The sequence below is a fragment of the Leptidea sinapis genome, chromosome 12 (genome assembly GCF_905404315.1).
Source record: "Leptidea sinapis chromosome 12, ilLepSina1.1, whole genome shotgun sequence".
Classification (NCBI taxonomy): Eukaryota; Metazoa; Arthropoda; class Insecta; order Lepidoptera; family Pieridae; genus Leptidea; species Leptidea sinapis.
Genome location: NC_066276.1, coordinates 726959 through 753606, shown reverse-complemented (window position 1 = coordinate 753606; position 26648 = coordinate 726959). Strand labels below are relative to the sequence as shown.

Genomic DNA, 26648 nt, shown 5'->3' with positions numbered 1-26648 from the left:
GTGTTTTTTTTATTATTATTATTTCCTTTAAAGTTAAAGTTATTGTATATTTTATTTTATGAAATGCTCACATAATGCCTCTATTTATTTACGGTATGTGTGGATTGATGCATCTACTATACTCAATAACTCTTGTGTTTATAAGTATTAATTTACTTTTTTTTTCTCTTTTTTGACTTACTCATGTAAGCCTTTCAGTTTTTGACTTTTGAGTATTTTTGTTGCGTCACTTTGCATATATTGTAATTGAAATGATTTGTAAAACAACTAAAATGTAAATCTTGACTTAAGAGTGGCAATGAGTTTCTTGCTACATCTTCTCATTAGCTCAACCCTTTACGAAGTAGCGGTAAATTCAATAAGAAACAATATTTATATATTTTTTTTTTGACATTCATAAGTGTCATTTTTGTGACCTACATGAATAAAGTGTTTTTGAATTTGAATTTGAATATATTTGGTTACAAAAGGGCCAGAGGAATAGCGAAAAGTACTCAAAGGAGGCAGGAGGAGTACTTTGGGTACGTTCCGATAAAGTTTAAAACATTGTTTTTCTAAGCTCATAGTTTCGGATTTGGCCATCAACGCAAACTTGAAATATTCATCCTGTTTAAGAATTTACGTATTTGTCCGTATTGAATGTGCTGTGATCAAATGCCAAATCTTAGCTATAGATAAATAAGACTTCAGATTCGCGGCAAAGTTAGAGGACCAAACTAACAAAGAAAAAGTCAAACATATGATAACATAAAAAGAAACGACGGTGAAATGGGGCCACATGTAAATTGATATAAATAATTATTAATTGTAATAATATATTTCATTACACAATTGTTTTTAGTTAGTCGACGTTTACCAGGGGACACTACTGGTTTGCCAGAAATGTCTACTTTAAAGTCTAAAGTATTTTATTCTCAAAATTGATTACTTCCTTTTGACGTAAGTTAATTCTCTTTTAAAGAGAAGTAAAGAAAATACCTTTGACTTGCATTTTTAACTTGAAATGAAATAATTTGTCTGAATGTCTCAGATTTCTTGTTTCAAATTTAATATAATTTCAAATAATATTTATGAGAAATATTCAATAAAAGGACAATATGTACTTTCTCTTTAACCTCCAACAAAATATGATGGTCAGATGACAGAGTAATATATAAATTGATAACGCGCTTTAACAGTGTGTCATGCATATTTCTTACTAAATGATCATAATTCTAAAATAAGCACTTAAATCTTAATTTTACTGTCACTGCTTTCGTTTTATTTCATCGTTGTACTCGCATTTTAAAGTGAAATATGGTCGTGAGTTACTTTCAATTTAAACTGCTCGGGAGTAAGGATCAAAAGCCTCGTAAAAGTCCAATAATATAAAGGATTCGCACCATAAGGTCGCAACAGCATAACCCCTCGACTCACTACATTCATGTGATGATTTCTTAGAATAATACTGAACAAATAATGTTTTATGTTCAAAATAAATACTTTTCAAAGGATTAAAACGCTTGTTTTTATTACAGCATATGTACACTGGTAACTAAATCCAGTGATTCTGTTTGGAAAATCAAAATATCGTCGGGATAAAAAACAACTAAAGAATTAGTTTAATTAGTTGATCAATTAAGATATTAATAGACTTTATACACGACTTTCAGTAAAGACAACGTAAAAAGCAACGCAAAAAATTATATATTCGGCAGGGAGTTACCACAAGCATTTACGCTACGAACCCCTAATGTTTCATTTAGGCCTCGTCGGAACTTCAGTTCAGACATGTTGTGCTATCCACCTATAAATGCGAAATCAATTAAGATTTCCCTTACTTAAATTTATTTAAAAGCTCCGAGCTTAATAAGGGAATATTTTCACATAAACATCTGCGTAACAATAACAGGCAGTCGTCACTTTGACGTCACTAAAATGGCCACCTGTCCCTTACTCAACTCGCGGAATCATACCAAAAAAGATTACTAAAATAACTTACGACCGGAAAGCTTCAACTAAAATAACTACAAATACGTCGATGCAAAAAGTTTAACATTCAACCGTCTGTGCAAAAATATGAGCTCGTAAATTTAATGCTCCTTTTTGTAAACCCACAACAAAGCCACTTATACTTCTGAAAATAGGTTAGTGAAAGCACTAGAGTCTGGCTGTTTGCCATACTCATTATTTTAGTGTTCGTTACATACGAGTAGATAAGAGTCGGAGCTCTGTTGACAGCTGAGATGTATTTGAATGCTTGTCATTCGTCACAGAACCATAGACAGTAGACACCGCGCCGGTTTGACATTCGTCTACGTACTCTGATAATATTATCTGGGGCAGCCATATTTACTTCTACTAATTGCCGTAATGAGTCTTATCTGTATGTTTAGTCGCCACTCAATCTGTTTGCCTGTCCATTGACAGCTTACCTAAGTCAAGGCTGATTTAGCCAATATAATTACAACGAGAAACTGGTTGTTTGATGTATTCGCTGTCATGTCGGTCATTACATATTATAGCAACTACACTTAGTCGTATTTGCATAAGATTTCCGCAATAATTTTTTTTTCAATAAAGTACATATAAATTGCTTTGCTGTGTTATCGTAGGTTAAATATGATAATGATATTTAAATTAATACCGGAAATAATTAGGGATGTGGTGTATAAGCACAGTACACTACAAAATCCTTTAGAAACGAATCACATGACATAGGCTTTCTATAGAGTTTATGAGTAATAGGTATTTGCATTTTATGCAAATATATAAAGCAACTATATATTCTGAATTAACCAAAAACAAGAAACGCTTAGTCCAGTTATATAAGTCAATGCTTCATTAGTTTTTATTAATCAAAATACCAAAAGAAGTTCCACTTCCTACTTACTTCTTTTTTTCTTTTATTTGGAAAACACACAGCTATACATTTTACATAGTTTTAGCCTTAATTTAGATAAATATAATAAGCCAGCAAAGTTTTCACAAACGTGTAGATCCATAATTACTAGATTAATAACTCGATCGGGTACAACTTAAGGTAAGGGTTGCAGCTGCAATCAGGGAACGAGTTATACACATTTCCTGATTTCAGATACAAACCTCTCGTACTTATGAAAGAATATATCAATATGTTTGTATTTATTGCATGACCTTTGGAGAAATTGTTTTCTGCATTAATTTAATTCTATTAGTTTTAGCTAGCGTTCGATGCAACATAAAAACTTTTCAACCTTTTTTATTCAATTCAGTAAATTACGGATGAATTGTCCATTGGTAAATACACATTCTTGGGCACTCGCTAACTCTAAATCTACTTTTTGTGATCGTGTCCATATAGGACAGATTCTTTGCGCGATATGCGCTAAGTTTGTACCACAATTTATGGCTTACAGAAGACATTTTTCAAAGTTCGAGAACGTTTCCAATACGACCCTGAAATCAAAACCGTTGTTATTTATCTTCGTTAAGGCGATATAAAAAGAAAAGTTTATGTTGTTGTTTTTATATCTGTAATTATTAACGGCCAGGATATATTTATAACTGAGTCTTCAATTAAAAAGTTTTGCGTTAACTTTTATTAGATGCCGCCTTTGTGCCAGCGCCAATTAATCAAACAAGTGGTTAATTAAATACCAAAACTGGTATAACTGGTTGTATACAATAATTTTATGCGTCGATTCGCATCATAAAGATAAAACAAAGCGTGTAATCGCCGACTTTCTATAAATGATCATTCAGTTTTATGAGATTGTTAATTTGTCTATTAAAATTTAATTCAAGCGGAAAGCCACTATATCAGTCTGTGAATATGTTGACCTATATATGAAGTAAGATCTAAATTTATGTTATTGAGCTTTTAGAGCCCTATAAAATACCGCATGAAAGATATTGCCAAACCACGAGTACTGACGAATACAGGCTACAAATACAGCATGGCAACTCTGTTACAAGCTGTGATCTCAATACTTTTAACTTATATAAATAATGACGGTAGTTTGAGAAACGTATTTATAATAAAACGAGGATCGATCTAAAGATCATACTACATTAATCAGTATATAATCAGTTGAATATATCAAAAAATGTGACATAGTAAATAATAGATTATAAATGATTTAAATTCATTTGTAAGAATATATAATTTGTCTACAGGCCGTCGGTAACATTCATCACTCCAGCTATGGTGGTTGAGCGCCGCACCGCCACAGGGCGCACGCGGTCGCGGCCGCAGGAGCAGGCCACCTCATGCCACTACACCGGATCGATCAGAGGACAGCCTTCCTCCAGGATCGCTATCTCCGCTTGCGATGGACTTGTAAGTCTTATCTACCAAACAAGCTTCCTTAACATTAAATCATTCTTAGGTAGCAGCCTGCCTAGTTTTGTTCCTCGCATGAATATCTAAGTGACCACTATTAGAAATATCCACAAAGAACCATCATGATACCAAATTAGTTGTCCATTATTTAAGTAAACGAACAAGATATACGAAAATTTATAACCCATGCGTACTCGAACGGGTGGCTTAGTTGGAAAGAGCGCTCGGACGGAACCCGAGAGGTCGGGGGTCGAATCCCGCATTGCTTCTAAATTTTGGTAATTGATGCGATGCAACTTCATAAAACAACAACAAAAAATCGCAAAGAAATGCAATATTTCAATGAAAAATGAAAGTATTAAAAATGAACTAACTTGCATAGACAAAACTATAAATAACTATTAATAATTTTAACTGGTTATAAAAATAAAATCAACATAATTAAGTGGGCTGGCAACATTCACAAACCACGATAGGATAGGACATCATTTATCGTTATAAATGAGCGCCAGTGTGGTCTGTGTATTTTATACAATAAAAACAAAACAGCTACGTGTCGGTATCTTAATTTATCGTCAGTTAAGCTATAAATAAAAGAAAATGTTTGACTTGAATATCCCACGAATATATCAGGCATCAAGCCTTTATAAACACTGATAAGGGAGTACAATTAAAAAAGTTGAGTTTTTATACGCACGTATTACACTTCTTCGGGATAGAAAACCAAAAAATCCCCAAAATTTTTTTATGTAAAGTGATCGACGAATTGCTTTTCTAGACGTGTCCAAAAATCCACAAACTTCAGAGAGCCACAATTCTTATCTTATGGTATGTACAAATTCTCCTTGATTACAAAAATGCTTGATGAATTTATTCCATGTCACAATAACATTACGACCTTAGATTAAGAATTGAGCTCCGCTGCGTTCCAACTAAATACCGCAGGAGTAGTCGCAAAGTGTGGCAACTAATACTACGCCCAAGTGGGCTTACTCGAGCCAATCTCGAACAATGTGACGTTCATGTGCCACATGTTCTGTTAAACTTTGCTAATAATAGAAACTAAAATGCCGGATTGCGTAGTAAAACTTTGTCAAAATAATACTACAAGAAATAAGAAAGACACTGGGATCACATATCATCATTACTATTTTGTATTTAATTAATTTTAATGTAAAATAACACGAAGCGTATGATGATACAAAATTTGAAAGAGGCCATTGAGTATCAAGATGCCACGCACACAATCATCAAATAGTTGCCGTAATAATAATAATAGCTATTGTTCTTAGATAGTGCGGTATCCAGTTCTACGAATCCTTTATCTTAGCCTCACATAAATCAAAATATATTTTAATTCAACTTAATATGATAATATACGCCTTATTCAGATAAAATTATATTATTTTATATAAAATATATACAACTGCATCTGTTTGTCCGAATTTGACAAAGGCCTCTTCTAACTTCCGCTACCGTGTGTGTATGTTTATTAGTATGCTTAATATGTATAATCAAATTTAAATATAAAACTCTGTAAAGGATTAGAAGATGGTTAATTATGACTTATTTTTAACCGACTTCAAAAAAGTTGGAGGTCCTCAATTCGTTGGTATGTTTTTTTAACATTAATTAAGTGGTCAGAGAACGGACATGTTAAGAAAGTTAATAATTATTATATTTTTTATTCTAATACAAAGTATTGGAGTTTAATATTAATCAGATATTATTTATTGAGGCTTTAGAACAAATTTATCGGTGTATGTAATATGTAAATCGGATTGTGACCGCTCTACTCTTTTGGTTAGGTTTACTTTAATTTGCGGAATAATATTATTTATAATTATTCAATTAAATGTTTTATCAGTTAATCATTTTCTCACATAATTTAACACTTGTAGTATTTACATCTAGCTTATTAGCTTATGTCAAAGACGAACACTTCATGAAGCATGACCGTATACTTCATGAAGTACCCTGCTATGGGAACAATTATTAACTAGGTATCTACGTACAGACCTTAGTTAATTTATATGTATAGATAGAGTCTCTCGCTGTTGGACAATCGATAAAAACAGGCCAGGTTTAATACGTTAGTTTGCGTGACAAGACGTCTTACACTCACGATTTGTATGACACTTTGTGTTAACTCTAAACTAAATTTTTTCGACGTTTTCACAGCTGTCATAGTCTATCTCATAAATCATATAAGTTACTGATATATAATATCTTGCATTGTGAATAACAGGGACGTAGGTAAAAGAGTGGCTTTGTATCACATTTTAGTATACAATACAACGTTGCCTGTAGTCAATGTAATAAGACACTCATACTGACTACTTAAGGAAGACACAGTATTTTTTTTATAAAACCAAATAAAATCCGGATTTGAGTAAACAATAGCGAATGAAGTCGGGAAAGAGGATGTAAATACTATGATACAACTCAGATTGAAACCGCGCGTTTTTTCACGTCTTCGAAAATCTTTTTTTTTTTTTTGGCTCGCTCTTGCGGCTTACGTACTTATTATTCAGCCTGTTACTTGTTCGTTGAAAGTCCGTGATTGATATCTTTGGTGATTGAAACTTTAGCTAGCAATGTCTACATTCCAAAATCATATCATCTTTAGTACCTAACGATTGAAAAGCTAATTTAATCCATTTGCCTTTCGAATAGATGTGATAAAAATAAATTCCAGGCTAATTTCCTTTATATATTAAGAAATATTTTTTTGAGGTTTGTGAATGCCACAAAATAATGCCCAACAAGACAAAATATAAAAAAATGTATTTGTAAAATAATAATATAACGTTGTCCAATATATTGAAATCTAATTTACACAAGTACGGCTCAAGGCCAGCGAGCAAGCGAATGCCGGCTTTCATTAATCAACTTTCGATCTTCTTCAAGTGGTAACCGTTTTCGTGTGTACTTGTTAAAAAGCTTACCGTGTTCACAAGTAACTTGCGTAACCGCAATTTAACAGACCTTAGATGTGTGCTTTTTTTAAGTTTGGCGTTTTTAAATTGAATACAGTAAATTTAATAATTTTACCAGTGGGAGGCTCCTTTGCACAAGATTATGGGTACCACGGTGGCGCCTATTTCTGCCGTGAAGCAGTAAGCTAATTAAATTACTGGGCAAATGAGACTTAACACCCTATGTCTCAAGGTGACGAGCGCAATTGTAGTGCCACTCAGATTTTTTGGGGTTTTTCAAGAATCCTGCGGCACTGCATTGTAATCGATAGGGCGTATCAATTACCATCAGCTGAACGTCCTGCTCGTCTCGTCCCTTATTTTCCTAAAAAAAATATATGCTTCCAACAAGTATTTTGATGTATTTCCTATATAGGTAAGGTGAAGAATTTAAGATATTAATTATCTCCCTCACAATTACTAGATGTTAACGTTCCTGCCACATGCAGCTGAATGTATTTCCTTATTATAACATTTCCTTAGTAATATAATTCGCATCAAAATGTTTAAGATGAATCCCTGAAATTCGGTGTTAACATCAGTGTAACCTCTCTGATTTTGTTTGAGATATTCATATTTTTTTACACGGAAAACTATACTGCAAGTACTAAAGATTTAACTATAAATAGTTTTCCGACGCACAGACAGACTTAAATATGTGTGTGCATACACTTGATTTCATTGCGTATTATTAATTTTTGAAGCATTGGCAATCATTAAGCATTGAAACTGACACCAAAAATAATTCCACTTTGAGAAAATTAATGACATTTAAGTCAATTTGATACAGTGCTGAAATACTTGGGTAAGTAACTGGTTTTTTCCACTCGCGGTAACCCGTAGGTATTATTGATGTCTGGCAAGCCACAACCGCCCGTTCCCGATACCTTTTACAGTGTTGTCGGCAGATGCTTATAATACATACACTTTGTGGAAGCATCTGCCTACTGTCATACTATCATCTCAAAGGCGGGCAGTTGACCTCTGGTATTACTGATGTCCACGGGCAGCCGTTAAGCCTTCCACCAAGTAAGGTGCCCGTGTGCTCCCTCTAATAAAAACCGTAGAATAGACGCTAAGATTGACTATTACAGTAATTGTAACAACATCTGTAAAGTAATTCCCTTAGATTAAGAATTGGTCTCCGCTGCGCTCCAACCAGAGAACAATAGCTTTTATATTACTGCACCTGTTAGATGCTTGCGTGCGTGGAATCTTCACACTCAATGGCGTCTTTCAAATTTAGTAACATCGCTTCGAGTTATTGATAAAAATTAACAAAATACTTACTGATGATATGTGATTCCAGTGTCTTTCTTATTTCTTGTAGTGTTATATTTACAAAATTATACTAATCAACCTGGCATTCTGTTTATTAGACGACCTGTATAGCCGAGTGGTTAGCGATCCTACCTACTAAGCTAGAGGTCCCGGGTTCGAATCCCGGTAGGTTCAAGCATTTATATGATGAGTATATATTGACACACACACACACACACTTTTTTTTACACAAATTATCCTGCCCCAAGTTAAGCATTTATAGCCTGTGTTATGGTTACAAGACAACGATATATTTAATACAATATACTTACTTAAACATACATAAATTCATATAAACATACATATGAATATGTATGTTTGTTTCCGAGTCATGGATGTTTATATGTATTTATGTATGTTTAAGTAAGTATATTGTATTAAATATATCGTTGTCTTGCAACCCATAACACAGGCTATATATGCTTAATTTGGGGCAAGGTAATTTGTGTAAAAAGTGTGTCAATGTTATTATTATTATTCTAGTTTCAATTATTAGCAAACTTTTCCATGATTCCAATCCATGATTTTTCCGCAAGCTTCAATATAAAAAAAAAATATTTTCCGCAAGTTTCAATTATCCCGTTAAAACAAAATCTTTAAAAAATTTATTGAAGTTCGGCGTTATTTTGGGCTATGTCGAATGTTATGAGTTATTCGAGCGCTATGATTATGATTTTTTGGTGTACATGCAGAATATAATTGACCCCCCCCGCACGGCTAAGAGTTAGGGACTATACGGGTCCAACGGAGAATCAGTCTATTTCTGTTTTACGGCCTTAAAAAGACACATTAATTGTAGCGTCCATCGTGCTAGTATCCAGGGCAAAGAAACCCCCGACCGTTAAATTTGTTAAATAAACTATGAAATGATTACCGACTAGCATTAATATAAAACATAACAGTTTCTATTGAACCGCGTGACGTCATAGATGTCTTTCCAATACCGACAAAAAGTAAATAGTACGATGAAGCGGTCAATAGTTAGCACTAATAGAAGACTTTCGCTAACGACCTTCCACTTCACAAGGCCGGCGACACACAGGCTGGCCGGTCGCTCAACCCACTCATACGTCTACAACTCATATTATGCAAATAACGACGCCTATTTTATTATGAATAACATTAAAATTTTAACACAAAAACTAGTATTCATATTTATATAATGCTTCATTAAGATTATGAATATGAATTTTTTGTAAAATTATAAAAAAATTCCTTTATTAAATTTAGCGTTTCATTTGTGAAATGGTAGCTTAGTTTTATCTGCCTATATATGGTAATTACTTTACTCAGTGTGGTTCAAAGTGCAAAGTTATGTAGCCTTAACCTATAACCTTTCTTTTCGTAGAAATTCTCAAATAAATCCTAAAAGCCTAATCTTGAATGTGTTCGAAATTTATTAACTGTTACTACCATTATTGAAATACAGCCTTATGATATGAGGGAAGCGTATAATTTAATAGAAGAACCTTTTAGGTAAAAATGGATAAAACTAAGAAAACCTATACTGACATACAATTCGTTGACCCATAACACAAAGACCGGTTACATTGTGCATCTGTTGGAAGCTACTTCAACTGTAGACTTGGTTATTAAAGCATTCCATGTTAGCTATGTAGGTTGTTGTGGTCACAGCTGAGTACTGACCAGGACTTTCTCTATTTTTATAATAATTCATGAGAACTGGCAGTACGATATATGTGGGTTCTTATTGAGGACGTTGTAGATGTTCTTCATTCGTTGCTCTGTTTTACTTCCAATAGTGGTACGAGAAAATTATGGCTGGAAATATTTCAGTATTTCTTGAATGGGACAAATGATTGGTTAAAACGAGCAAGCTGGCCTTCCTTATGTTACAAAGCATAATTTGCCTTTAACAGTGACACTGTCGAGTCATATGACTTGACTGAATCAAATGGCTCAACTATTTAATTTGAAAAGGGACATCTCATGTGCTTGTAGTTGCAAGATCTCATACCCTTCAAACTGGAACATAACAGTACAGGTACACTAACAAAAGATATGAACTACATGTTTCGGAATTAATTTGTGAAACTGTCTAGTACTCGATGTTAAAAATTCGGGCGTAGTTATGATGTTACTATACATTCGTGTACCAATTAAGGTTTAAGTCCAATTATCATGCAACTAGACCTTATATTATAGCCTATATTTAATAATCTTGTTTTTACAGGCGGGCCAATTAAGGACGGAACAAGGCGAATTTTGGATTGAACCGTCTAATCATCTACCCACCGATAGTTCTAATGGACGACCACATATTATTTTTAAGAGATCTGCAGTAGATAAAGTTCAAACTTATTATAGAAAAAAGAGAGAACTGGATAGTACTAATACTCAAATACATTACAATCGCGATGCTAATGGCAGAGAAAGAAATATAAAACGAAATAGTAAACAGCGTGGTAGCACTAAACGAAATAACAAAGAAGTTATGGACCCACGACGAAGAGCTTACCTCGAAGAAAGAAGGAGGAGATTGGAATTATTACGAAGAGATCCTGTAGCGTATAGAAGAGAACAGGCTAGACGAGCAGAGGAGAGGAGGGCTATATCCGCATCTAGAGTCTTATCTTCTGAATATAGCAGCTCTGTTGAACTGCAATTGAAAAACAAAACTACAAAGGCTAGATTCGAACAAAGACCTAGAAGAATTCGGACGAGGAGACGAAGAAAAAGAAGGTCAAAGAATTGTGCAACGAAACAACCGCCTTATCAATGGAAAACGAATAATTCGCAGAATAACAAGAGTGGAGAGAACAGGAAAAATAAATACGGCAAGGTAATTTGAAAAATATTTTTCTCATGTTGTAAATTTATAATTGCTCAGCTGCGATTTTTAAAGAATATTTCTCTCTGCGCGTAAAAAGCATCAGAGCATGCCATTAAGGTTGTGTTAGGTAATTTCGACTGAAAACAAACAAGATAAATGTATTAGTGAATGAGTGTATTTTCATATTATTCTTCATAGCTTCGTTTGTAAATTAGCCTTGTATGTAATCTATATATAAAAGAGAATGTATTTTTGTATGTTCCCTAATAACTCCTAAACTATTCGACCAATCTCAATGAAATCTTTTGTAATATATTTGTTGAAGCTCAAGGAAGGTTTACATATATAATTTATATGGCAAAACAATGTTTGCCAGGTTAGCTAGAATAGACTACATATTTAAAAAAATATATGATTTTTAACTGAGCAGCCTTTGAAGGCTTAGTTACATTTCTATCTATAAAATCTTTTTTATTTTTAGAAGTATCATCGTTCGCATCACCAATTAAATAACCGTCGGGATCTCGAAGCAAGCAGGCGATCAACCCGATCTGTGAGCAAGCCTAGACATGTTGAAGTATTGTTAGTTGCAGATAAATCTATGACTGACTTTCACAACGAAGGGAATCTGGAAACCTACCTCCTTACCATTATGAATATGGTAAGTTTTTTTATATTACACAGTATGCAAATATGTAGGTGGCTCACCTGAAGAAAATTGAAAACTTTTAACTTATGCAATACCTGAGATATTATTATACATAATTAAGAATATTTAGTAATTAATTAAACATAATCTTTTGAATAAAGATTTTGATAAACATTCTTTGCCTTGCCTTTTGGAAGAAATGAGTCCTGAGTTCCAATCTAAATGCCCCATGGAGCTTAGGTTAAAATTAATTGTCTAAACATCATCTAAAGTAATTCTATTGTTTGCGTATGAGGAGTGTAACATATATCTATATCAACGGAGGAATGAAACAGTATTTAATAACTCCAAATTAAAAAAAAAGTGTTTTTGGTCTTTGATGAAATTTTAGATCTATCGACTATGTATGTCCGCTGAAAACAAAAATAGATCAAAATCAGAATACATGTATAATTTTTACAGGTATCATCTTTGTACATGGATCCATCGATCGGCAATTACATCAAAGTTGTTGTTGTAAAAATTATCCTCGTTGAAGAACTTCAGGCCGCCCCTGAGCTTGATGTGTCGACTAACGCTGACTCAACTCTTGCTTCGTTTTGCAAATGGCAGAACCTTCAGAATCCGGACAATGACAACGATCCACACCATCACGACGTGGCGATTCTGGTCACCAGGCAAGACATCTGCAGTCAGCACGACACACCTTGTAGGTAGGAAATTGCTCTTCACAGTAGCTTTTTATCAGCGAAATATTAGAAGTATTATAAGAACATTCCACATTTATCATTTATCATTTTGAATAAGAAGAAGATGAAGAACACAAGTCATATTGAATCTGAAAACACCGCCCTGTCAAGTTTATTCCATTAAGCTAACAATGAGTGCTAAAATAAGACATATTCATAAGAGTAAATATCATGAAACGATACCGGAGTTGGCGGTGGCATATTATCAAACAGGTCGTTCTAAACAGCCCCCGTGGTAGACGTGAGATAGAGATATCAAGCAGCCACAGAGATTTTCCGACAAATCCAGCCAAATTACCTTCAAATGACTAACTGACTTTATAAGTCTATTTAATGGAATTATTTTAGGGAATCTTTTTTATATATGTGTATAGCGTCATGATGATGCAACATATAAGCAATAAATAAATTTTAAATTATTGGAACGCTGTACAAATAGAGAGGCCCTATAATATACGCAGAGATAATTCACGCAATAAAATCATCGAAGCAAATGTAGTAATTGATAAGCGCAATGTTTTTACAATCTCGTTCCAAGACAAGGTCAATGGCAGAGCGTCTGTTTCTTGAGTAGTGAGTAACCGGGACTGAAATAGAACACTTTCATAAGTTGCCGTCACCACTTGCCTCCAGGTGGCTTCGATCAGGCTGCAATTGTAAATAAATAACTCCACAAACGTCTCTTCATGAAATTACAATAGGATTGACAGTAAAATTATTAAAACTTTCGTGAGACAATATTAAATTATTTATTAATACGGCTTTACTCACGTTTTTGTTGGTGTCGGTACCGACTAGTTTCGGACCATTCGGAAGTCCTTCCTCAGGGTGAATGTGGTGGGTTCGCGATAAGATCACTAAGAGGTGGGACGTTAAGGATTGACAATAATTTCTATTTTGATAAATTTGGCATTATTTTAAATAATATTGATAAATTGCCCTCGAATGACGACCACGTACCGGAATACGAAGTGTTGGTAGGCCCCCCACAAAAGGACCGACTATCTGGTCAGGATTGCTGGAGTACATTGGATGAGTGTAGCGCAAGACCGATCGTCTTGGAGATTTTTGGGGAAGGCCTTTGTCTAACAGTGGACGTCTTCCAGCTGATGATGTTAATGATTTTGCTACTTCTTAGCCAATTTTGTTTTTTTTTTAATTTCCTTATATTATTTGCATCAGAATATGAGATTAATTGATTTTACCAGATTTTACCTAAATCCAGACTTTTATTTAAATCTAGTAATGATAGATATCTAGTAAGATGTGTTTTCTTACTCTTACTTCATTCATTCCGAGACAAATAAGATTTGTGCAATCAGATCATTAGTGCTATATTTCGAGACACAAGTTTACATAAATATTTCTCACATCACATTGCTTGCTTTTACAATATAGTTAACATGTTGCTGCCAATATGCAAAATTTATTGTTTTAATACTTACTTATTTAAATGTACAAATAGTCTATTGATTGGCACTCGCTTGGCTTTGGTTATCAAAATAAAATACAGCCCCGTTAATGTATCATGAATAGCTTTCGTAATGCTTGACTTGTATATGGTTATTTTTAACTGTAACATGTTATTTTTAACAGCCTGTATATCGCAATTTTCGTTCTTCTTCATACGTATACGTATTCAAATATAATATTTGATAGCGAATATGACTTACAATGATGGGCAAAAAAGAGAACTGATAAGGCTATGAAAGATTCCGGGAATGGACTCGTAATGACAGAGTAGAAGACCTGTTTCGCTTGACACAAGACAGGACGATGTTCACAGACCTGTTGGCCAACCAACAAGAAGAAGAAGTTATGTATTTCTGCATATTTTTAGATAGTCATCGAAATAGCAAGCGAAGACATGTTTTGTACGAGTTTTTGTTTTAATCACGCTGAAAACTCGAAAACTATTATCACTAACTGTATGATTTGTGTTCATTTTAATCAAATAGGATGTAGATACTACGTACTAAGATGCGGTACTGCCTAAGTAAAAATTGAAATCTAGTTTAGTATGAAACGTGCAGTAAGTGTTCGTAATTGTCTAGGATTACCAGTGGGAGACTCCTTTGCACAGAAGTTGCCTATTTCTGCCGTGAAGTAGTAATGTTTTAGCATTATTGTGTTTCAGTCTGAAGGGCGCCTTAGCTAGTGAAATTACAGGGCAAACAGGACTTAACATCTTATGACTTCTTAATGTCTCAAATAAGATGTTAATTCTTGAGAATTAAGAAAAGAAAGAAAAGAAAAAAGAATGTATTTTTAGAGAAACCGAAATCTTACCAACAATAATCTACATACTCCTCCATTGACCAGCCAGCAGGTTCACGGCGCCTTATTCTACCATGAAACCTTTTTGAAATAACTGGGCCAATGAGACTTAGCATATCTCACTCATGTCTCAAAGTGACGAGCCATTGCGATCCCGTTTATGATTTGAGGTCAAGAATCCTGAGCTCTAAGGAACTGCTTTGTAATAGGCGGAGCATATCGCTTACATATATTATAACGTTTAATTATTCTTTGCTTAAAATATCGCCACTAATAATGAGCTTGACAACAACATATTAAGATAAATTCACGTACTTTGTTACTGTTGCGAGACTTATTGCAAATACGTGACTTTAAATAGGTATTGTTCGAAGACTGTACAAGACTGACGAAAAATATTCAAAGTTAACTCTGGACTAATTATATCAAAAGATCTTTTTGGAGAGGAGGAAAATACATTTACATATTAAAGACCCCGAAACGGGGCCCGTATGTCGGACGTAGGACGTGGGCTTGGAGGCCACAAATACTACGCAACAACAGTCGCGAGGCGTCTCTTAAGCAGACTCGAACCTCGGATTGGCTGTGTGCTTGTGGGAACGAGAGAAGATCGATTACCATCTAATATGATCTGATACTCCGATGGTCTTTTGGTAAAAGAGGAGAGAGAGTACACACTCGCCGACGAGTGCGGTGTTGTATTCTGTAATGTATGCAAGTGTGTAAGTATGTGTGTATGTATTTATGTTTATTTGAATGTATGTAAATGAGAAAGTAATAAAAAATATATGGTTAAGCGGCATTTACGTGTGGATTGAGAGTAATCGGTCGCTTGCTTGATCCCCCTCTTGTTTAATGTAGCGTTTACAATAATGTAGTATGTATTTACATCAAATCAAACCACAGTATTTTTTTCATTTAACTTCAAAAATTTAATGCTTATGAATGTCAACGCCATTATTAATTCCACCACTTACAACCACTTCGGAAAAGTTAAACTTTAATGAGAAGCGTTGCTTCATCATTGGACAATTTTTTAAATACAGTATTAGCAAAGTGATGCAACAAAAATACTCAGAGGTTATGTCTTACATGAATAAGTAGACTTCTTTAGGCGCGCTCACCATTTATTTTGTGTGTATTAAATGAGACTAACCTATCTCGTTTTTCTGACTCTCGACCAGAAAATGGCACAGGTTTAAAAAAAAAACTTGATAAAAATACACCAAAATAGACATTTGCGTGATGTATCTTGTACTGTATTACTACAAAACAACGCAATATTTACTACTACGCGAGTAACATACTTTACTAATGCTTAATAAGAAATTTTTCTTCGCTCCATTGATTAGTATCATCACATTATTGATCTAATAAGTAATCTTTCGGCTCGCATTATCGACGTTCAAGTCATTTCCGATCGTTGTTCTTCTGTGGCGTTGTGAGATGTCTTACTTTTCGTTCTTCGCAACTTCCACCGGACATATAAGGGGGAGAGCTCAGGTGAGTTATTGAGGTTGATACAAGTAGCCGAATCCCACCGCCAGACATTAAATCTGATATTTTACAAGCGCGATCTTCTTGCCTTGCATAGCCAGTTTGTGGAATCAATTACCAGTTCAATATACCCTTGAAATACTCCGGCAATTTGCTGTTTTTGATCTATTTGTTGGTACAGTGCGACTGCTGCACATTTTCAAATTAAAGTTGGCGTTCAAAAACCCAATCAACGGAAAAGCTGTATCCGATGCAAAATTTACATTAAACCTCTAAACTGCATATGAAATCCTGGTACATGTTGCTAGCATACGCATGATTTCAACCGCTATGAAAGACATAACTATCACCGCTACGTTGATGTTCTCCTGGTGTCTATGTACTAATACGTTGTGCGCATGACGTCAGAATACCATATACCATATACATATACCATAATATATATGGTATACAGTCGCATTCATACATAATATAATCTCTTCTTCAACTATGATCGCCTGTATAATACACCAAAACACTGTAGTATGCTTGCTATCTCATTTTCTCCCACGAAATTTTATGAATTTATCAGTTTCATTGACTCTCAAATCATAATGATGCTAAAGAAATTTTCACTTCAAAAAACTAGTAAGTGAATATATGAAATATAAATATCATATACTTACAACTTTTGAATCCTCAAATTAAATTCATGGCGTCAAAGAAACAAACATTAAGGTCAAGGAAACTTCACAAATTGATCGTTCGCTATAACAAATGTCTATAACCATACAAAGTTACATAATTACATGCAATATGCTACTTCAGCAGACGACGATTTCAACATAGCTGATACACCTCTCAAACATCACTCAGTACTTGCACAAATACTTTACCCCTCCGATTAACGCGCTCAAGTTGTTATTGTTTATTATTTTACGTTAAATATTTTCTATAGACAGCCTATTTAAATCTACGTGATGCAGTGAACGCAACATGTTATATCATCTAAACAAATCCATACTGAAAGAATAGAGGGTGTTGACGCAAAACAGACTCTCGACTCGTTGTTTCTAGAGCTATATTATTATTTTTAACATTATTCTAAAGCGTAACGCGTCTGCCCGCTTGTATCTTTGCTGGAAATAGGCCCTGATTCATAATGTTTATTTCAAACAAAAGAAAGTTTAGTATGGGTATGTTTTATTAATATTTAGACGTAACATATGGTTTATTTGGAACCCACTTCATAAAAATATTCTGTGAAGCATACTGCAATTATAAATTGTCTTGTGAAAGTTTCATAGTACATAAACTTATGTTTGCATGCAAGTACGTCCAAATTGATCCACGGTGATAATAGTTATACTACTTGTCCATCTATCTGGTTTGGTTTGGTTCAGGTTTCTTCAACATTAGGTCCGCGCTGATAATAATTATACTACTAGTCCATCTAGGTTAGGTTTGGTTTGGTTCAGGTTTCTTCAACATTAGGTCCGCGCTGATAATAATTATACTACTAGTCCATCTAGGTTAGGTTTGGTTTGGTTCAGGTTTCTTCAACATTAGGTCCACAGTGATAATTATTTTACTACTTGTCCATCATCCATCCGTCCATCTAGGTTAGGTTTGGTTTGGTTCAGGTTTCTTCAACATTAGGTACACAGTGATAGTAATTATACTACTTGTCCGTCTAGGTTAGGTTTGGTTTGGTTCAGGTTTCTTAAATATTGCGTCCATCGCGATATTAATTATACTTATTACTTCCTTATCCAAAGTAGGTTCGGTTTGGTTTTGGTTACTTTCAAACTGGGCCCACTTTGACACAGATTAGACGTCAACTTGCGTAGAACAACCTGTGAATAAATACTTTTAGAGAATGAAATGTAAATATATCAAGCAAAAACGGCTGAATTGATATCATAACACAACAATATACTTTAATAGCTGAATTCTTAAAGGGACTTTTCATCCCCATACTTATTAGTCTAATACAAATTTTAAAATACTGAAAAAGACGCGGGCTGAAGCTAGTCTTATTCGAAAGTCAATCACATTAAAGCATACAAACAAATGATTCACAACTTTGAAATTTATGAATCGTAGATGGGCTACAATTTACATTTTTTGACTGTACTTAAAAAGCGCCATTACTCAAGTAATAACTTCGTAATTTCACAAAACAAGTGCTTAATAAAGGCTCGCGCACATTATGGTGCGCCGCACCGCACTCCGCACCGCGTATTACAAAACAAAAACCTTCCTCATCACCTCCGCACATTGTATATTGACCACACACCACAGGCTGTTTGCTTGCTATAGTAATTGCAGGCATATTTTTGCGGCAATGTTGTGTTTCTACGTGGCCCATCTCACTGTGCGCTAGAAGCGTATTAAACGAACGCGTCGCGGCTCACTGGCTGATGAAATTAGGCTTTTCGCAGTTGAAACTCTTTTTGTGCTATCGCGTCTGGGCTCTCTTTTGCACAGACTCAAGGCACACTACGTACACTTTCGAGTTTTGGTCATTTTGTCGGCAGAACGGTAGGGACGTGCGTGTAGTACAAAGATTGCGGTGTATTATTGTGTACTGAGTGTGTGAGATATAAAAACAGAAGAAGAAATAGAGAATGTTGGGTTCGTCATATTCTTTCTGAAAGATTAGTAAAGGGACTGTTTCATATTAAACATTCAGTTCTAAAACTATATTTAAATAAATTTGCACATTTCATCCCACAATTTTCTTTCTATCATGATACTCTGCCAAAGATGTATAATATAGTGCTGGTCTGTTTTCTATTTCTCGTATCAAGATCGATACATCGATATCTAGCGCCATGATACACGTCAATCACTAGCAGACTACAGACTACAGACTAAAGTGAGCGTCGTCTACGTTAGGGCGTTTTTGGCGCAGTTTTTATACGGGGTGGTGCGGCGCAGTTTATGAGATCTACGAGGCTATTTTGTATGTCGGACTTTTTCCGCGTCGTATGCGTTACTGCATGATTAAGGACGTTACCTTTTGCAATGCGATGCGCTGCCGCCTGTCGCGGCTGCAGTGCAGTATACGCAGGCCTTTATTGAACAATTCCAATGGATTCGGTAAACGGTATAAACGAGTACCCGAATATTCTCGGAAGCGCGGCATCTAAAGACAATGAGCATTGGTAACGGTGTCAGCCCGCGGCTGGCGGCATGGTCACTCGACATCGACTCATGAATTATGCAATGGACTGCATAAAAAATTAGCCATCGTCAATTAGCCCACATATCTGAATATCTGGTAACCGTGCTTCTTAACTGTATCGACCCAAATGTAGATATCGCGTTAATTCGGCATGCTCCAAACGGGAGCGATTTATCGGGATATTTCGTTTATGTCAACTTTTTTTTTTCAATATATTTATTAAGAACGTTACAAATTTACATTAATATAACAGCCATAAATATATACATAACAAAAAATCACGAAGATTTGTCCGGATAAGAATAGAAAAACTTGATTAAGTATATACACAAAGTCTAAAAATAAAGCATAATTCGGCCGGGATCGCATTCAACCGCTCTTTCTACGATAAGATTTACAGATCTTAATATAATTATAAGTTATTAGCACTTAGTTATTAGTCACACTCAATAAAGTTTTACGTGAGTAAAGTCTCAGCAAAGTCTAAGTGCGCTCTTTAGATCTCAGCCTAAGTTTTTTTTTATGAAAATAAGGGACGAGACGAGCAGGACGTTCAGCTGTTGGTAATTGATACGCCCTGCCCATTACAATGCAGTGCCGCTCAGGATTACTGAAAAACCCAAATATTCTGAGCGGTACTACAACTGCGTTCGTGACCTTGATACATAAGTTGTCAAGTCTTATTTTCCCAGTAATTTCTACTGAAATACAGTATACCATAGCAGTAGCTATGGCGCCCTTCAGACCGAAACACAGTACTGCTTACACATTACTGCTTCACGGCAGAAATAGGTGCCGTTGTGGTATAATCTAGCCGGCATCCGATGCAAAGGAGCCTCCCACTGGTATGTGCTCAGACAAAAAAATTTACTTTGAAAAGTCACTAGCAACAACCCTAGCCGAGTATATATCTTAACTATATTGATAACAGATGATAAAATTGTATACTGATACTATAGTATAGTATATTAAGTTATTTATTGACGACACATATAGCCGAATGGTTAGTGACCTTGACTACTAAGCTAGATGTACCCGGTTTCATTTCCGGTAGGTGCAATCATTTATATGATGAATATGGATGTTTGTTTCCGAGTCATGGATGTTTATATGTATTTATGTATGTTTAAGTTAATAAATCGTATTAAATATATTGTTTTCTTGTACCCATAGTACATAGTGCCTAGTTTGGGGCAAGATAATTTGTGTAAGAGTGTGTCAATAATAAATATATATCTATTAGTAGGATATATGTTATCGATATGTTCGACATTATCGCGGCTACCCGTTGCAGTTGAGGCCGCACCGACGGACGCCAAGCAGTCTCGTACTTTCGACAACTTATCTTGTCTGCTCATATTTAAGATCCAGTTCATATCTCTTATGTAACTGTGATAATCAATATTATTTGCGTAATATTTCTTATGTCGGCTTGACGTCATTATCTGATAATATTTACCGCAGTTGCAGCATTTCGATAACTTTTTCTTATGAAAATAAGGGACGAGACGAAAAGGACGTTCAGCTGATGGTAATTGATACGCCCACCCATTACAATGCAGTGCCGCTCAGGATACTTGAAACCCCAAAAATCTGAGCGGCTCTACAATTGCGCTCGTCACCTTGTGGCATAAGATGTTAAGTCTCATTTGCCCAGTAATTTCATTAGCTACGGCGGCCTTCAGACCGAAACACAGTAATGTTTACACATTACTGCTTCACAGCAGAAATAGGCGTCGTTGTGGTACCCATAATCTAGCGGGCTTCCTGTGCAAAGGAGCCACTGGTAAAAATTCTCCTTTCTTTTCTTTCTAACAACTTCACACAAATTTCTTTACACACTTAGATAGTTTATATGTCTACATAGAGCTCTTGCTGTTAGGCAACGCATGACAACAGGCCAGGTTTATAACTTTAGTGTGCATTACAGATACTTCTTACACTTGCGATGCTTTAGTCACTTTGTTCTAAAGTGCGTGCGTTGCTGATAATAGAGGCTAGCACTTTTCCGCTATTTTTTTAGGCGTGTTCACAGCTGTCACGGTCTATCTAGGCTTATACGGCCTAACAAATAAACTTGGTATAAAGTTATAACTGATGATTAACAAAGAAAATGCAAAATGTTTACAATATCGTTGACAACACTGTCAATACAATGATAATTCTGAAGTTTTCCCAATATAACGTCCGAACAAACCATTCGTAAGCAAAATGTGTATTTGTAAACATTTTACATATTCTTGGTTTATGATTATTTATAACTTTATGCCAATTTTATCTGTAAGGCCGTTCAAGTTTACATAATTTAACAACAACGCTTCTATATAATAGCGAATGCTCGCGAGCATTTGTTATCATCACTTTTCATATGGCGGGACACTTGCCTGTTTCCATACAATAAACAACAGTTAAAAATGAGTTCTTAGCATCCTCTCATATGAAGACTCCTGTCCGTCAGTTTTTCTGTCAGCGGGCTCTATCTTATAAGCGGTAATAGTTAGACAGTAAAAATCGTCACAACGAAACGGGTAAAATGGTCGCCATCCAAATTGAAAAACATTTCTACAATAAATTTCTACAATACTAAAATTTATTGTTTATTTATTATACTTTAGTTCGATACAAGTTGAATGGTTATTAAATTCGAAGGTCGTAGGTAAGGGAAATAATAAAAGAAATTACAAAATTATATGAAAATCCGACGCATACCTTGTTCGATGGTACAAAATCTTTCACGTGACCTGTCTTTTTGGCCGGCTATGAATAATTGTAATTATTTTTTTTTCTTAAGAATCAAAACGCCAATCGCTAAGAAATCAAATAAATATGAAGTAGAGAATATAAAAAACGAACGTTGCTGATTAGTTAAAGTATAACTATGATCGCTTTGTGATTATAATATCATACTCCACGATTAGTATTCAAGGTTTTATATGTGGATAAAAAATTAATTTGAAACAAGTTGCAAGCGTAGGTACCATGTGATATATTACATAATACACGGCATTAGATTTTAATTAAACTTTTTATATATTATGTAATGTTATAGTAGTTAAGTACTTAAACTAGTTTTGAGCAAACATATTTGAATTAAAATGTCTTTCAGTTTTTGATGTCCTAGTACAAAACTCGAAAATAAAATTTTTTAACCAAATTCAATTTCGTAACAATTACAGGAATAACCAAATGAAATAATGCTATCTTATATTTTTCATAATTATTAATTATAAAAAAATACTTTTAACTTTAATTTTTTTCCCTTCTCAAATTAACTTATACAAAAACATTTTACTGGATTACATGGCATGTTACTGAATTCTGATAATAATTATTTGAAAAATTAACATTATTTCAGTATACATGTTTAATATTTTAATCCTTTAATTGTAATTGCATTCCAATTTGATTTTATTTATAAAAACTATTCTTAGTTATGATCTTGTTATTATTGATTAAATAAAAAAAAAATAAGCACATATTATATGCACAAAATATTATTAACTAGGTTATTTACTATACTCATAATAATTGTCATAAAAAAACGTGAATAGGTTAATAATATTTAAATGAGTAAAATAAAAGGTTATTTATATAAGACCCAAAAGACCTACTCAATAGTAATAATACTTAATTGCATTTCAACACTAATAATACTTACTTTCATTAGTGCAACACGCGGCGTCAACCTAAAAAGGAGTCGTGTTAGGCGCGCGATCATGCAGTGGTCCGACGGACCCAGAACCCTCACCTCCGGTCAACGGAAACTAGGTAGCCGTCCGGATGTGAGGTCAACAGAAGGGCGGACAGTGAAGGTGTATAATCTTCCTCGTCTGAGATTCGCGTCAGCACAATAACCAGTTGTGTCAGACCATATGCTACATCGAAGTCGTGAACAGATGTCCCTGCATGATCAGTGGTGCGTGAGTCTAGATCACAATCTCTGCAGTGGGAATCTGCTCCAACACGGAATCTGTAGCCATTTGGATGTCCTCAATGCCATGGAGCCAATCCATCTCTGCGTTACGGCTATGGGACCTATGCGTAGATTCTCCAGCTTCCTCACTGGGCGCAGCATACAGGTCGTTGACGACGGATATTTGATAATGATATGTTGGACACCTCCAACATACATTGCAACGCAGATGACAGCACTGGTGATGCCGTATACACGGGCCATGCAGGTCTCTCTCGGGAACTCGTCGACCAGTGCCGGGAAAAACTTGTGTCTTCTATCGAATCCTCTCTTAAGAAGGTTGCGGAATTGGGTAAATTGAACCTTGTCCAATTTAACCCACAGAATACTCAAGTTTACGCGTTTACCACTAAAATAAAACCCCATTGCCGTATCACCGCACTTCGATAACACTTCCCTTACAGCTTCGCCTAGTATCGGAATTCTGGGTCTCGATATCTCGAGCGATTGCCAATTCCGCGGCCATCTGGAGGGCAAAGCCAAATTGGCTTCGAAGAAACTGGGCGTCATAAATAGAGCACGGCAATACTTCAAGCCGGCCCACATTGTAGCGCTGTACAAAGCGCAGGTCCGGCCACATGTGGAGTATTGCTGTCATCTCTGGTCTGGAGCACCCCAGTATCAGCTCGATCCATTTGACCGCGTGCAACGCAGAGCAGCTCGAATTGTCGTGGACCCAGTGCTCTGTGAACGGCTGGATCTCTTGGCGTGGCGTAGAGACATCGCTTCATTGTGTATCCTCTACCGCATTTATCATGGGGAGTGTTCCGAAGAGCTATTTCACCTGATTCCTGCCGCCGAATTCCACCTTCGCACGACACGCCACAAGTTAGGATATCATCACCACCATCTGGATATGTGGCGGTCCTCCACAGTGTAGTTTTCAAGGAGCTTTCTTCACGATCTACAAAGCTATGCAATGAACTTCCTTGTATGGTGTTTCTGGGACGATACGACACTGAGTACCTTCAAAAAAAGCGCGTACACCTTCCTTAAAGGCCGGCAACGCTCTAGTGATTCCTCTGGTGTTGCAAGAGAATGTGGGCGGCGGTGATCACTTAACACCAGGTGACCCGTACGTTCGTTTTACCTCCTTTTCCATAAAAAAAAAATTTAAACGAAGCCTCCCGATGTTACAAAAGTCCAGGTTTTAGCTACCCTGAGTCAGCACAGGTTTGCCTCCTCTAGAATACGCGGGGCAGCCCGGGCATCCACTATTAGGTAAAGGTTCTAATTGTTGCCGCCCAGGGAAGGATTCTCCATGACTACCTAGTCTGACACCCTTTTGGATTGATTTGGTCTATTTTTATTTCATGCTGACATTTGTCTCTATACGTTAGGCCTCCAGTTAGCTCACAGACCTAACGAAACACAGCGGCACGGTGGCTATTTTCCGTCGATTTAAGGAGGAGAGTGATTTTTCCGGCCTAATTTTGTTGTGTCCTTAGAACGCCACATGGCAAAACCATTCATAAACACAGCACATACAATTTTGTATATAGTGCAATATTTGAACCAAAACCAATTCAAAATGTTTAATATTTTAAAATAAATTGCTTGTGTTGAAATTACTTTGGTTAACATCATTCGATTCACGTAGTAAAGCTGAGAGATATGATTTATGAAGTTGTATTGGACAAAAGAGATGTTAAATCAAAATGTAATGACTTACATCGCAAGTGCGAAGCAAATTGCTATTTATATACCACAACCGGAATAATTGATAATTATATTTATAACGAACTGTCATACGAATGTAAAGTTAATTATTTTTCTGGTGACAAACAAAACTAAATTACGTAACTCAAAAATTGTGCTTTACGCGTGATTGAAGTAAAACTTCATTATAATTAACTTTAGGAATAATTAACAGATACATATATATATACTTTTTTGCTTATCTGAAAGCTCATAGACAAAATATGTTATTTTCGTGTGCCCTTATTTAAAAGGCATAAAAGGCATTTATTTCTTTTTTGTCTTTTCAATAAAAATATACAATATTGTACAGTCATTTCTATCACTATAAAATAAACACAATCTAGTCCCAGGCTGTCCGATCATTTAGATATTCAGCAGTGGAGTAATAGGATTTACGACAGAGCCACTTTTTTATAAAACATTTAAATTTATTTATAGATAATGCCTGAACAGTGGCTGGAACTTTATTATAGAAGTGTATACATTTACCCTTAAAGCTATTATGTATCTTATGAAGCCTACTAGAATTAGTTACAAGCAATCCCTTATTTCTAGTGTTATAATAATGAAAATCACTATTTTTCCCAACTATTTTAAGACATCCAGTATATAACAAATATTCTTAAAAAGTTGATGGACAAGAAGATTTAATTGATACCATTAAATATATACTTACATTAATTAAAGCAGTGTTATTTGTGAAAGAAGTAAATTAACAAATAATTGAATATATATATATAAAAATAATTAAATAATTAATATCACACATTTCAATATAACGTTGTTATTGTATTAACGAATATGTCGAAGGAGGAAGGACGAAGAAAAATTAACGAATGTCGCAAACGGCAGACTGAGAACTTTTATTTATTATTTATTACAAAATAGTCATAAATGAATAAAGATATTGGAGATTTTCATAAAATATTAATGAGCATATTGAAACAATTTTTTAAATCATTAAATTATGATGGTTAAAAATTGTTTCAATTTAATTTTTTCTGCTGGACTAACAGCCGGAGTACTAACGTTACTTCCGTCAGAAAAATATACTGAGGTACCCCCAAGTCACGCCTAAAGAAGTTTTACTTCAAAAATATAAATATACCTTTAAATTTAAAAGATTATTCGAAGTTTTATTTAAATCTAATTGCTATTGTGATGCTAATAAAGTCTGAATTGAGTTAATGAATTAGCAATTTTACATAATTATATGTAGACAGTATGAAAACCAATAT

At 34.9% G+C, this 26648-nt stretch overlaps 1 protein-coding gene across 1 annotated transcript in view; it reads left to right on the top strand.

The window, feature by feature from the left end:
- LOC126967004 (A disintegrin and metalloproteinase with thrombospondin motifs 7) overlaps positions 1-26648 on the top strand; it is a 158126-nt gene that overhangs the window by 109389 nt on the left and 22089 nt on the right. Inside the window, exons 4-7 of the mRNA XM_050811302.1 lie at positions 4138-4300; positions 10796-11404; positions 11877-12056; positions 12507-12757. Coding sequence (XP_050667259.1) covers positions 4138-4300; positions 10796-11404; positions 11877-12056; positions 12507-12757 — 1203 coding nt within the window. The remainder of the gene's footprint in view (positions 1-4137; positions 4301-10795; positions 11405-11876; positions 12057-12506; positions 12758-26648) is intronic.